This window comes from Oryzias latipes, chromosome 3 (assembly GCF_053564925.1).
Source record: "Oryzias latipes strain Hd-rR chromosome 3, Olatipes_Hd-rR_3.1".
In the NCBI taxonomy this organism is placed as follows: Eukaryota; Metazoa; Chordata; class Actinopteri; order Beloniformes; family Adrianichthyidae; genus Oryzias; species Oryzias latipes.
The window spans coordinates 20,191,575-20,206,797 of record NC_136239.1 but is presented as its reverse complement, the minus strand read 5'-3'; the positions used below and the strand labels follow the sequence as shown (position 1 = coordinate 20,206,797).

Sequence of the window (15,223 nt, the reverse complement as noted above, 5' to 3'; positions counted from 1 at the left end):
AATGGTGTTTGAGAATTGTTAGGAAGAAAAGACATTATTTGTGAGTTGTTTACAGCACCCAGACCTTTAGCAAATCTTCCCTGCAAAGAAGATCTTCAATGACATTGACGAGTTCGGCTGCGACAAAAAATTAATACATGCTTCAGCAAGTCTATGATGGCAATAGAGAGGAATGGGCGGACTCTTGCAATATTTTTAAGATGATAAAATCCTGTCCTAACGACATTTTTAATGTGTGGGATAAAATGTAGCTCAGAGTCAAAAAGTACACCCAGGTTTCTCACACAGTGAGAAAGTTTAAAATTCGGAAGATATGGTAAAATCATCTCTCTTGTCTTCAGAACCAATTATTACATTTTCAGTTTTCATAATCGGTATTTTATATCTAAAAGACAATTTAAAACAGTGTTTATAGGTTCAAGGTCATCAGGTGACATGGCGATGTAAAGCTGTGTATCATCAGCGTGGCTGTGAAAGTCAACGCCGTGTCTCCTGGTGAATACCCAAGAGGCAACATATACAAGTTAAAAAGTATAGGACCTAAAATCGACCCTTGGGGAACCCCACAACTTGTTTCATGGCTTCTTGAAGAGCATGTATCCATACTTACACAAAAGTGTTAATGTGTAAGATAAGAATAAAACCACTTATGAACGTTTCCAGAGAGGCCCATTAGACTCCGTCTAATAAAATCTGGTGATCTACTATATCAAAAGCGACCCTAAGATCCAGCAGAACCAAAATAGAATGTTTCTGTGAGTCCTAATTTATTCTAAGATAATTAACAATCTTTAAAATAGCTGTCTCTCTACTGTGGTTTCTCCTAAAACCAGACTGATATTTGTCTAAAATTTTTCGGGTATTTAAAATCTCATGTTGTTTAGTAGCGACACGTTTTTCTTTACTTTTACTTAAAAACTGTAAGTTGGATTCAGGTATAGTTATCCAGAGTATTTGGATCTAAATGACTCGTCTTCAGAAGGGGCCTCACCACCGCCGTCTTACAGGCAGAGGGGAAGACCCCCGTCTGAAAAGAGCAGTTTACTGTATTTAAAATCTCTGACTCAAAGAATCCATAAAATGTTTTAAAAAATGACGTGGGAATGGGATCGAAAAGGCAAGTTGTGGCATTTACTTGGGATACAACTCGACCAAGCATCTCAGCATCAAACAGGACAAAACTCCCCACTGTTTCTTCTGGTAAAAACAATGCTGGTTATCTGTTAAAACCAGTGTATTGCACAGATGATTTCATCTATGCAATACACTCATAGCATTGATTTTGCCCATGAAGTGGTCTGCAAAGTCCTCACATGCAATATTACATGATGGCATGGAGACTTGTTGAAATCTTTATTTATTAAAATATCAGTTGTTTTACAAAAAAAATGGGATTGTCTTTTTTTTATCTGAAATGATTTTTGGAAAAATAGAAAGTTCTGGCCTGTTTAACTGACTTATTGTACATTTTGAGTTGTTCTTTTAAAATTTCTAAATGAATTAATCAATGTATCTTTCTGTATCTCCTCTCTGCTCTCCTGCAATTCTGTTTAAGATACTTAATGTCATCAGTCCTCCATGGCATTTTAGGAGTGGTTCTTAATGTCCTTGTCTTGAACGGAGCCACTGCATCTGATGAAGACTGACGTCTATTATTAAAATGATCAACCAAATAATCACAGGGTGCAGGTGAAATCTGAGCAGGAGTTTGTTTAAAAATATCAATAAAATTGTCATAGAGGCTTCCTGCTGGATTACATTGGTGACGCTGAAAGACACAATAATGGTCTGATATGGCCAAGTCAACAACAGTGGACACCCCGGCGGACAGGCTGTAGGTAAAAAAAAGGTCCAGCCTGTGTCCTCTGTTCTGAGTTGGGTTGTGTGACATGTTGCTGAAAATCCATGCTGCTCAGAAGCTTTAAACATTCTTTAATAAACAGGAAGGAGGGTTTGGTATTCTGTACACCGGGGCAGTTAAAACTGGTGGGTCACCAAAAATGATGTTCAAATGAACAATATTTGCTGAATAAAATCTTTTCAGATGTGATTTTTTGTGAGCAATCGATGCAGGACCCCACCGTTCTTTCCTGTAAGTTAAAGTTAAAATTAGGTGGAGAAGCCTCACCGAGAATTGCTGGTGCATCAGTATCAGTATGACAAAATAAAAGAACCTAAATGATTCTTGAGCCCTCAGCTGGTCTACTTCCTCTTAGTCTGGCAGTACCACAACATCTTTAATGACACATGGGATATTTCCAAGCAATTTATTTTATTGTTTAGGTTCTCATAAGCATAACCAATCCAAAAATACATTTGTCCGGTAAATTAAGGCACTGTCTGGCACCTTACATTTTGAATTCTATTTTTTCAGCTACATCTGTAACTGACCCTTGTTCCTAAAAGCAAAACCATTTGATGTATATGGGTTTCCATTTGTGCCAAAAGTGAGTTTTTGTCCATGTCTTTAGTCCATTGTCTGTCCATGTCTCTGATCCATGTCTATGTCTATTTTGCTGCTCTTGTTAGACACAAACACGTTGCAAAGACAAAGACAGCAAATGCATAGCAATGGTCCAACTACATGAACCTAATGCATGGACAGTGATAAAAATGATGTTGACAAGGTCTGACATTTTAGATTTTTCTTTATGGTTACCCAAAACAGTTTTTATTTGAGTATTTTAACTGTGTTTTTGAGTGTTTTTTACATGTGTGGCTGATAAAAAAAAGTGTTTAAATTGAATTGATTTGATTGATTTTGTTTTTAGAAGACCTCCATTGACAGATATTGTGATTTCTGTTTTTTCCCCCCATTATAGAGAACAGAAAAGGTTGAGGGCAAACAATTAGGTCAGGGGAAAACACTTCTTTACATGTGGGATAAAATGCCTACAAACAATAATGAGCTCAGAGACTACATTAAAAAATACCACAAGCCAAATTACATACACTCTCATTTGATTCATGCTTTATTCACTGAGCTTTTATTTATCCTCTCCATAATACCAGGATTAAGCCTGCACATGTCATTCGCCATCTGTTCAGATCTGTCTCTCCGGCATGTTTTCAAGTATGCATGTATACATTATGGTGGTCGCTTTATTGTGGAAAAAAAACACAAACCACAATAGGGTGTGTTAGTAGTGCATGCACAGTTATTTCAAATGTGACAACGCCCTAAAACCCACTTGCTTGTGCAAAATCAACCGCCAGTGAGCATCCTTTCACTAATCTGCTCATAATCAGCATCTGTGTTCTCTTCCTCTTTCTGCCACTGCTTTGCCACACATCTACACTCTTGCAGAATGATTGGTTTATGGAAAATATCCTTTTCTCATTTTTTTTTCTAATAGCCTAAACATCAGTGTGTCAGACACACTTTTGCTGTTCCGCACCGTTACACAAATACAAACAGCTGTAGTTGACCACAGGGCGTATCTGAAGTGAAGTAAAAGTATCATTAAACTGTCCTCTCTGTATCAGCTGCTCTGGTTAACAAGTCATGATAGTCATATCAGGAAATTTGACTGCTGTAACATTAGTGCATGAGGAGTCTGCTTTTATGGCCTATTTATCACTCAGTTACCTACTTTTGTTAACATCATGTGCATAAACATTCAGTTTACAGGATGTGGTTACCAAAAAGGAACTTCGTTTTGTTTTACCCCCACAAGCTTGCAGCTTTTTTCAAAATTCTTATAATCTTTTTGTGTTTGTAATGCACAACAAGTAACAATTTATAGATAACTCCAGGCTAGATACTCAAATTCTGTAAGGTCAGGCTGTTAAGCCACCTTTGATATGAACCTACATTGGAAGCATTCTGTCACAAAACAGGCAGAAGGCTGGTTCCAATTGCAGCAGGTTTATTAGTCCACAAAGCTAAATTAGGGTCAGGCAGGCAGGGATCAATAACAAGCATGGGAGCATCAGAAAGGAAACGCGAGTAGTCAGGATCCAGGCGAGACCCGGGGTAGGCGGCAGGAAAAGAGTCAGACACAAAACAGGACCTGAAAATAAGATGATCAAGTCTTGAGCTACTGGTGCTGGAAATATTCATGTTTTCTTTGTATGATTCTGACAATTGCATAAATACTTGCTCTCTTCTTCTGAGTGAAAAGCGACTTTAACAAGCGTGAAGTTGCACAGCGCCACCTTGTGTACAGGAGTATTTCTGTTTTACATTAAGCGCCATCTAACGTCAGGGAATGAAATTGCATGTTCGCTCGGCTCATCGTCAGCGAAAATTGCCTGGGTGTGAACACAAAAAACGTGTCGAAAAACGGCTGGCGAATATTCGTCCCGGTGTGTGCGGGCCTTTAGACGTAAAAAATGACACTTTTATTTCTAAGGTATTAAAATGTAAAAAAAAAAAAAATACATGACACTTAATTTAATATTCAAAGATCACTACCAGTTTGATGCATACTTTGATATTCCACAATTTATTTGACAAATATGGTAAAATCTAGAAGCCCAGCCAGCAAGGCCAAGTGGACCCCAAATGGTTTAAAAGTGGGCAGAAAAGTGGGCCCCGAATGCTTTTGTTTGCAGTTTCTGTGGTGGCCGGGCCCCACCTGTGTTTGCCCACATTGGCTTTAGTAGGCACTCAGTGGGCTGGCTTGCTGCGCTAGCCAGCTGCCCAGTTGACAGCAGCTAAACGTGGAAAACCTCCTACCCCTAAAATTCTTTGTATTTAAGCACTATCTTCACCTCCTAAGGACCCAGAGATTTTTATTTTAATCTCAGTCTTTTTTGGGTGTGCTACTTCTTTTTGACTTGCTTGACACTGAGACATGCTGTGAAGCTTAATTAGATCTTAATTAGATCTGGAGCTGTTCTGAAGGAGTCACAGCTGATCCTAACACATGAGTTGGCTGCAGAGTCAGTGCAGCTAAATGCTGTTCTGGTTAATAGTCACCTTGACTCCTCTCTAGTGCCACGTCTGTGCTGAGTCAGGATGTGGAGAACACTCTAGACCACAGCTGGGCTATTGTAAAGAAAGAACCCAATTGTTATTTCTCTGGCGTGGCCTATGGTGTGGGTTGGTGATGCGTTGATGATGCATATTTCACCTGGGCGGATCTTAAGTCCTGTCCAGACTTTTCTTCTATTATTTTGGGCTGCACCATGTCTATGTCTGCTGCAAATGTATGATAGATGGCTTTTAACTCAATAATTAACCCCCTGAGGAGCAACAAACTTTATGTGCAACACTGTTAGTGAATTGAAAAAAAAATTTTTTGGCTACCTATATGTTAGTTTAATAAGACTATAGCTATTTATCAATTTTTTATTATTGTAAATGTAAATATTGTATGAAACTTAAGATAATTAGTCCTGACATTGATTAGAAAATACATCCACATACATACACTTGTAAAAAATTCAAATGACATAGACACTAACTCTTATGCGCAGGGCATGTGACATGAGACTTAAATATTAAAGTCTGTCAAAAGGAGTTGAAGTAATTGCTTGAAAGGGAGTGGGATATTTAAATGTTTGTACGTTTTAAAACAGATGCCATGTGACCTTTTATTCTTTAAGTGAACTGGTAATACATGTTTGTATTTAAAATTATTCTTTATTGGATAAAACAATCTTGTTTTTCCTGAATATTTCATTAAAATAATTATTTGAAATTTTTTTGGCAGAGAATTTTGAACGCATTATATAAAAAATGTAAAACTTCTCTGCTTCTTTATGCCAATAGGCTTATTTATGGGTCAGTATTAATTTCTTTTAGAATAAAACATGGATGGATCTTCATCACACTAAAAACTCAATTTAAAAAAAAACAACCCAAGTTAGGTTTTTTTTTAACCTAAATTATAGGTTACTTTTTTCTGGGTTATTTTAACTCAGGATAAAATTAAAATTAAACTCAGCGGGGAAAAAGTGACCCAGAAATGCATCCCAACATGAATAATTAAAAAGTTGGGTTGAAGAAATAACCCAAGTGTTTTAAGAGCATTGATTATATTGTGGGAGTAAATGAATAAGTTCAAACCTTCTTTTGTGGAAAAACTGTCCTAAAGCATGAAAAGAGTCACGTGGTTTCACTAGAAATAGGTTGAAGTGCTTTGGTCAGTTGGGTATAACAGTCCCGACAGGCCGTGGCGGTGACTCAGCCTGCGCTTCCTCTGCACCTCCACAGCCGGGCACACATCACCCGCCTCACACCACGCGTGTGGGCGTCGCCGATTGGAGCCACGCCCCCTCCCGCGTCCGCCGCTGCTGCTGAGAGACCGAAGCGCTCTCTGAGGCTGAACCCGCTCCCCACATCTCCTGCTCCAGCAGCAGCAGCGTGCGCAGTCGCTTTCAGGAGAGCATAGATGTGCAAACCCCCTGGAATATCCGCACACTGGAGAGGCCGGAACCAACCGCCGTGGAGGACAGCTTCCATTCAGCCGTGAGAAGGGACCGAGCCACGGGGAAGGCATGGCGGTAGAGGAGGAAGGTCTTCGGGTTTTTCAGAGCGTCAAAATAAAAATAGGTAAGAAAGACAAATGCCTAACCCCCCCCCCCCCCCCCCTTCCCGATCGCCTCCGAGAATGACTCCATATTTACGGGGAGCAGTGGGGGCTGAACACGGGATATCTGTCTTCTGCTTCTCCACCGCACAGCAACGCAAAACTATAAACCCGCACAAGTTAAAGAAGAGAAGAAGAATGGTTTGATTGTGGGAATTTGGCAGCTGGCATTTGGATCCCCATCATGCTTGTTTAACTTGACTCTGTCCCCAAGGCGTCAGAGCTGCAAAGATCCAGATGTTTTCTTTGTCTTTCTTTATGTTTTCTGGTCCAACAACCCTTTATTACCCCTTAATTGCATCCAGCCATTCATGTCACATCTCCAACCCCCCTCTTTCTTTTCCTGCACCCCCCCTTCCCCCCTCAAAGATGCATTCATGGTTGTCTAGCTAGTAGCTATTGATTGTTAACCCAGAATTCTATATTTAGATTTAGCTGGGCACCCCTGATTTGAAGAAGGCACTCAGAGCCTTTATATTTTATGAATGAAGTCATGAATGGAGCAAATGTGATTTTATGTGTTTATATTTGAATAAGCTTTCATCAGTTGCAGTAAAAATAAAAACTAAATATAGTAGCAATTTTTTAATTAATTGAACATGAATTTGATAAAAAAAAAAAAAGTATAAAAAAGTAAAAAAATCAAATAAAATTTGATTGGCTTTATTGAACATTAATGTTATTTGTTTAGTTTGTTAACTCATTATTATATTTTTTTACTCCGGTTAAAAATGTTTTTGTGGTGTTTTTGTGGCGTTTTTCTCAGGATGGAGAACATATATTAAGAAATTAAGGAAAAAAAATATTGTTTTTTTTTTAGTATTTCTTTACTTAAATCGCTGTCAATCAGGAGCTAATGAAAAAACGCAGTTGGAAAAAGATTGTATTTGTGACGTAGAAAATATGCTGGGCGGGCCACAAGCTCCCTGCTCCGCCCAATCCTGATGCCTCCACCTGCAGTCGACTAGATCCATGTTCATCTTTGTTTTCCTCGTCTGAGCTGGTATCTGACTTAAAACTGTACGGCTGGATAGCTCTGATATTGCTCACCATTTTTGTTGCACCGCTTATGTTAGGCTGGGGGGTGTGAGGGGCTGTAAGCAAGCGGGAGAGAATGTAAACAAATGGACGATGGGAAATGAAAGAAGGCTTACTCCACACCAACGGTCCCGCCCACAACTCAGAGGAGAATTTCTAAATTTCTAATGAACTACTGCCACTCTGCAGAAACTATCCATTCATATCCATCCATCCATCCATCCATCCATCCATCCATCCATCCATCCATCCATCCATCCATCCATCCATGCATCTTCCTCTGCTTATCCTGGACCGGGTTGTGGAGGCAGCAGTCTAAGCAAAGATGCCCAGACTTCCCTCGCCCTGGCCACTTCCTCTGCAGAAACTATGTCCTTATAAATGACGTACTTTACCTTAAAAACTGAATAATTATTATAAAAATACCACTGGGGATGGTCTGAAAATAGATCAAAAGATGATCGAGACTTTAACAAAAGTTTGACTCATTAGACACAATTTAAAGCCTTTTGCTTTGAGTCCTGCTAAATAAAGTGTTATCTAGTCATTTCCTGTTGGTTGCTCTAAGTTCAATCTGGAGGTCAGGACAAGACTGACTGACACCTGGCACCCAGTTCATCCTGTCTGTGCTGTCCAGTGTGTTTTGACTCCAAACATGCGACAGCGGGTTTGAGCTGCAAGGACAGAAACATGAAAACAAAACAGCCGCCAAAGCTGTGGGGCTTCGTGACGATGCCAGCCTGCACCACACAGCCTCACTCCTCTCGCCCTCTCAATCAAACGCTGGTATCCCAGTCATTACCAGCAGATCTGCATGAAAACAGCCAGAAAAGAACCACCCTAAGAGGTTAGCAAATGCTCATTATGTGGAAGTCACAGAGGCCTTGTTAGATTGCAGCATTTTCTGAATGAATTCATGGAGCTGAAGGGAACAAAACTGGAATGGCTAAATGACCTTTCCACAGGAAATGACATCTTTCTAGGATATACGTCTGATTTTGAGTCATGTTACCAAAGCACAGAGTAGTAGGACTTGTTCCTAAGCTGGACAAATGGATATCCAGTTCAGTAAAGGTAAGTTTAAGGTTAGACCACCACCAATTTAATTTGGATCTTAAATTAATGCATAGCAGGATCATATTTCTGATTAAAAATATCCTTTAAAAAAAGATTAACAAGTAAATGTGTTTTGGGGAAATCTTTAAAAAAAATACACAAAACATTTGTGACATTCAAAATATAAAGATATCTTGCGTGTTTTATGATCAAGATGTGGAACAGTGTAACTAACATAGTTACGGTATTCGGTTATTTGTTCTTCTTGTTTTGGGTTCCATTCGAATTATAATTTACTGTCATATTCAAGGCAAAATTCATTCCTTTAGTGCATTACAGCAAAAGTTAGAGGTATAAACGTTTTATCGGATAAAAGTCAATAAACTTCCTTTCATTTTCTACCTGGAAACGACGTCAAAGGAACATTAAGGTCTTAGAGTTTGTCATTCTTGAAGTACATGTACGCTGTTTTCCCTTCCAAAGGCTTTCTTCTTCTGTAATGGAGTTTTAGTGCTGTGGTGTAACCAAGCAGCACGCAACATCAATGTCCGCCTGATCCCCACCGCGCTCTGCTCCCGGGAACGTCTGTGAAACCCTTGCATCATGTTGTTTTCGTCAAAGGGGTTGCCTTTTGACACACGCTGCCCCAGTCTGATGACTCAGAGCCTGGATTCTGGCACACATTCGGAGCTGAGATAGCACACTCTGCCAGGTGACGACTCTTCCCAGTTTCCTGGAGGAACACACGGATGACGGAAACGGCGTGAGGCTACTGAGCTCTGAGTTGCCGTCTGGGGAACACAGGAAACAGGAAACTACCCTCAATTCACTTCCTGATTGGCTGGGATAGACAACAAAAGAATCGTGTTTTTTCCTGCATGGCAACAAGCTAATACAAAGCAGATGTAGTGGGATGCAGAGCGGGGGACAGAGGTGGTGTCTCACATTTAGGAGCAGACTGTTCTTCATCTGTCAGCGACTCTCTGCTCGGAGACGCTAATTCTCAGTGGCACAGCTGGAGTCGGGGCTAATTAACGACAACATATGTGCATTTGGCCTCTCTGCTGCTGTGTGAAACACTGCTTGATAAAGCCTGGGACACATGTAGAACATTTTTACGGCGCACATTACTATTGTCCCTTTGAAGAATCCAGTGTAATAAATGGAGGTCTTTAATTGCATCGTCCAATTGGTTTAGTTATTGCAAACCTAAACCCACTGAACTTAGGATTTTTGACCAGCTGTGGCACAGTGGGCTTGGTTTGTTTGCTTCCTCACATGTAGACCTGGCCGCAGTTGTGTAATGCGAAACATAAGAACCTAGGAAGTGTAAAGAAAAAACAAAAAAACCAACCTCAGTCTTTGAGATCCTTCACCTTGCCTGTTTTCCAGCTCTCCCTGCACTGCTTGCTGCTGATAGCTGACGTAGGTGTCTCCACATTCTGACTGACTGAACATACCTGATCCAGGTGATTTGCAGGAAGCAACACAGGGAGAGCTGGAAAACAGCCAGCAGGGTGGATGATCTTGAAGACTGTTGTTGGGCAGCCTTGGACTAAAGAAAAACTCTGTATGGAAGACAATGTTTAAGAGTTATCATATTTCCGGAGTCAAAGTCACACCAGAGTTTCAGTCACAGGAGCAAAAAATGCATAATAAAGAAAAAAAACATATAGAAGTCGCTCCGGGGTATAAGTTGCACTTTTGGGAGACAGTGCAATGCTTCTGAACAAATCCGTCAAGACTGGCGTAATGCTACGTTAACATAGAGCAAATTTCCGGCTGCTGCTTCTTTTTCCACACTCGTAAAATTCGATGCTCAATGCCTGTCCAAAAAATGTGTTCATAAACTTGATCCTCCCATCGAGGGTGAGAGAAGCTACTGTTTAGTTTTTAGCCTCATCGCTACATAGAAACATTGACTGTATATCTCATTTGCAATGCACGGAAGAAACAGATGCAGAGAGATCAGGTTTATTTATTTTGAAGAGCTCTACAAAAGCATTGGTAAGCACGTCTCCATGTCTGGCTTTGTGGGGTCATTTAATCTTTTTTTTTGTTTTTTTTACCATGGTCTTTAGCTTCTACTGTAGGAGCTGCGTCTGAATGATGGCCCTTTTAGCTGTACTTCACTGTGTAACCCAGTTTGATGACTGGTTGTCCCACATTAGTCCAAGGAAAGCAAAAAAATGTCTTGATGAAATTAAGAAAAATATGAAGTGCAGGAGAAGACCAATCAGATTCTCCTCCATGTTTGTTTTGGACGGGACTTCTTCTTCTGCGTTGCTGCGTAGCGTATTACTAGCACATACTAATACACACACCGACAGGGCACGCTAGCGGGAAACAATCGCTAAAGGGCAGCCAATTTTTAGTGGGAAAATAACGAATATATGAGCCTATTTATGTTTTTAAAAAATCTAATAGAAGTCGCTCCTGAGGATAACTACTATTTATTCTTTGTTACTGAAGCAGATGACCCTTGAATGACATCTGACTTATTTATTTGATGCCTAATAGATTGGTAAATGTCTTGAGTTTTCAGTTTGTGCCAGAGTTTTGTGATCTTTTTGCCGTTTCTGGAAATCACAAAACATTATGGTTTTTGAAAAAAACATAAAACCCAGTGTTGTGAGAGATAAAGGCTGAGCTTCTGCAGCAGCAGGCTTAACTGGTTGTCTAATGGGAATTGGATTCATATTACATCCCTCACAGCTTTCTCCTCCGCATCATGTAAGTGAATGGATTTGTCGGAAACTCTAATGGCAGAATGTGACGATGATTAAATGCCATTTCCGACACAGACCCGATGAAGCCACTAAATGAAAATAACCCCCTTAAAAGACTCTAAAATGCTCTTTTGGTTCAAAAGAGGTCACTTCTATGTGCATAAACTGTTTAGTGATGGTATTATTGGTGAGACGTCACTGAACTAAAAACAGAGAAAGAACGTAAGCCATGAAAACCAAAATCATGATCCGTAGATCCTGAACTTGGGTTCTAGAAAGTACACGTGCCCAGTGTCTACGTTGCATAAAGCGCATCGGACCATAAAGTGAGATAAGTTTATGCAATTTACCATTTACGATTGTAAAAGCTCTGCAAAAGAAGAGCAGATAAATAAATTGAAGCTGTGTTCGGCCAAGAGTCCAAGTGATCTTAGGTTAATAAGAATTGAAATAAAAAGTCCCTTTCACCCCTTTTTTGACGTTGACCAAACAGGGATTCAACATTGCTAACTGAAAAGAGACTCTTGCCATCTTTTGTGAACCTCCATCAGCTTAATTACAGTGACACTTCTGGAATACACCAACTCTTTTGTAGGGAATGGGTTTATATTTAATCAACTTTATTTCATTTTAATACAACCTGGTCCAATCATGCAGCTCTAGGATGAATGTCTGTTAACTCTAGGTGGAAAAGCCCACACACGTATCACAAGAAGATGCAAACTTCACATAAATTGAGTGCCAGTTGACATCTAACAACTCCAGCAAAATGCAGCCCAAGTTTACATTCCATTTGAAATCCTGACTGTTTTGTGGCCGTGGTGTGTGCACACAAACGTTTGTGTCAAGTTCTTTATTTTGTCCTGGAGGGCGAGCTCTTTGGGAAGTTTCCAGTAAACATGTGGGTTGGCCGTTCAAGCGCAGCTTCAGGCCGGTGCTATAATCCGAGTTGGGTACGGCAGTTCTCCTTGTGTAATTAATGTGTCCTCCACAAGAACACAGTACCAGGAATAGTAGGAAGTGTAACCACAGGAACATCATGCAGGACCAGCAGGGGTAAATAAAGGGCTGCAGAGCTCTCCCAGGGTGTCACTCACTCAGCCTGTCCTTCAGATGACCTGTTGGAGAAATTCTTTCACTTTTACCTGTTCATGCTGTAGGAGACAGGAAATAATACTGTGCAGGCAGAGGTGCTCGGGAGTCCATACATGCTGAGAGCAGAGACGTTTTAGTGCTATATTGACAAAAAGACTTCTTGTTTTCCATAGCAGATCTGTCTACAAACCCGCACTGATGAAACTGCGCTGCTTTTCCCTTGATAACATGAGATACAGGGTCCCGCGCTCAAGTCACATCTCACCTCGACTGTGCCTGGAAAAATGATCATATCATCTTTTCATTGTGCTTACCAGGGTGTTTGTTAGTGAATGAAGTGGAGAAGAATGCACAAGGGTTGACCTTTTTTCTTTTTTTATCTTTTTTTTTCTTTTTAAAGTCCAAATGCAAACTGTATTCTCAGAATTTTGTAAATGGGTAAAAAGCCTAGAGGCAGGATTGAGGTTAAACTGTGTCCTGACTCATGTGGGACGCACAGCAAATGCAGAGCAGTGAAGGCAGCTCCTCCCAGTCAGATCTCTCCATTCTTACTTCAAACAAAACTCTGATGGGAACATATAAACTTTCTGCTGCCCATAAAGGTGTGTGCGCGCATAAATGTGTATTTTTGCTTCACTCAGATTTTCCATCGGGAGTGACGAACTCGTGTGAACATTAGCTTCCAGCCCGCGCTGAGACAGAGTTTGAGCTTGATCAGTAACTGTATTCTGGTTTATCACAGAGACTACAGTGAACAGTCTGTAACCAGAACTGGCCTTGTTCCCCCGCTGTGTTTCCACTCGCTCTGCAGCAGATCTACTAAGCTGAGTGTTGCTTCTTTGGTGGCGGAGAGTTTTTGACTAGAAGTACTGATTTCACTTGTTTAGGTGGAATCAACTGCAGTGGATTCTGCTGTTCATGAACAGTCAAAAGTCTCCATACTGAGACTTGCCTCAGCTGTTAGGCTTTCATCCAGTACATTTAGAAATCAATCTTTTTCTTCTGCTTGAGTAATTTGTTGGATTGACAGTTATTTAAATGAACGATTTCTTTATAAATCAAGTCAAGACAATATCGTCGTGGTTGTTATCTTTGACTCTCTGGAAGTTTTCTGCGTTTGACCATAATGGGCTCCCCACCGTTTGAGTGAAGTCTTTTAAAAAGTATCCCGCCAGAGTAAATGTTTTGAGGGGAATGCTGGAGAATCGAGGGCCCCAGACCCTGCAGCAGGCCTCCCTGCATCCTTCCATACCATTGCTTTTTTTTTTTTTTTCACTCAGCATCTCTTACACACAAACACTAAATGAGTCATGATTTGAAAATCTAGGGGAGATGTTCTGTACTGCAGTACTACCAATTTGTGTTTACGGCATCAACCTTATTTGAATGTGTTTCTTTACACTGGACATGTAAATAAGATAGATAAAAAGAAAAAACTATGATGCACGCAGGTTTATTTTTAAAAAGTTATGCTGTTTGTCACGTCAGACTCAGTGAGATCCTTTGTCAGGAGGAATCAGGGATGGCTCTTTGAAAAGACTCATTTGTAGTCCGGGCAGAATAAATCAGCTTCAGTTTCAAACAATCAGCTGCACAGCCATAGCTGATGAGAGGCTCAGATGCAGCATTTTCGGCATGCAAGCAGTTCAGAAATATGGCTATAAAACAGAAACCCTTCCTAATTAAAGCTGTAGGCCTATGAGGAAGCATCGTTTATTTTTGTGGCTTGTTGCCACATTTCCTCTAATACAGCTGAACGCTCTGGACCACAAAATGGTTAAAACCGTTTCACTCAGCATAGATCTTTGCATGAGCTGTCAGCAAGTTCCAAGCAGTGGCTGGCTTATGGTAAAGATGGGACTGACTTTTGGCGTTCAGGATTGTCATGTTTTAAGCCCATGTCACACAGCTACTACGTATATTTTGCGCATTTCGGTCTTACATTTCGGAAATTTCGGTCTTACATGATACATGCGTGATGTACGGAATTCATAAGTGTTTCTTGCATTCGTCATGTGTACAGATGTCTGCTGAGGGTTTCAATTTCACGTGAATTCAGTTTTTAAAAGTTCAAAAGTGTTTTATGTAGTTTATACGAAATTAATATTACGGAATTATTACGTAAACCTTACGCAGTTGTGTGCGATTTTTACAAGGTACAACTTGTGGCTTTGCACTACCGTTTCACGTATGTCTAACGGACTTTTTACGCATGTACCACCGTTATATAACTTTCACATCAAGTAAATGCCAAACATTTCACGTTAAAATTATGCAACAGACGCATGAATAACTCATGCATTGCATATTAACAGTGCAATAATCACGCACGATTCATGTTCCAAGCTGATTTACATGTTTTTCTTTGTGTGGTTTATTCGTACATCTTCTGTAGTTTTAACTTGGTTCATTCATGATACATTTGTGATAATTTAATGTAAAGACCACATCTTTTCTTACTTTTTCCATATATATTCATGAAAGACCAATTTTAATCTGTGCAATATGTCCAAAATGTACATTGAAGCTGTGTGACATAGCTTTAAGTTTCTGAAGTTTCCTCCTCAGTGCTGGATAAAAAGCTAATCAAACTACCTTATCCGGCTCAAATTTGTAGATGCGTGTGAATAATTGAATAGTGTTTTTGAATAGTTTTTTTGTTTGGTTTAGGAAAGATGGTTTTACAAACTAGGGCAGTGGGCTTTAGTATGTTTAATGTAGTTCCATATACTAAAATACTTCCAAAAGCCTGAAGTGGGACAACCA

At 40.1% G+C, this 15,223-nt stretch overlaps 1 protein-coding gene across 4 annotated transcripts in view; it reads left to right on the top strand.

Moving 5' to 3' along the window:
- Window positions 1–6,239: 6,239 nt before the first annotated feature.
- The window catches only part of rasa3 (RAS p21 protein activator 3), a 48,578-nt gene continuing 39,594 nt past the window's right edge, over window positions 6,240–15,223 (top strand). For all 4 annotated transcript variants that reach the window (XM_011490324.4, XM_078945124.1, XM_023953392.2 and 1 more), the window contains exon 1: window positions 6,240–6,502. In XM_011490324.4, coding sequence (XP_011488626.1) covers window positions 6,448–6,502 — 55 coding nt within the window. In that variant the 5' untranslated portion in view covers window positions 6,240–6,447. The remainder of the gene's footprint in view (window positions 6,503–15,223) is intronic.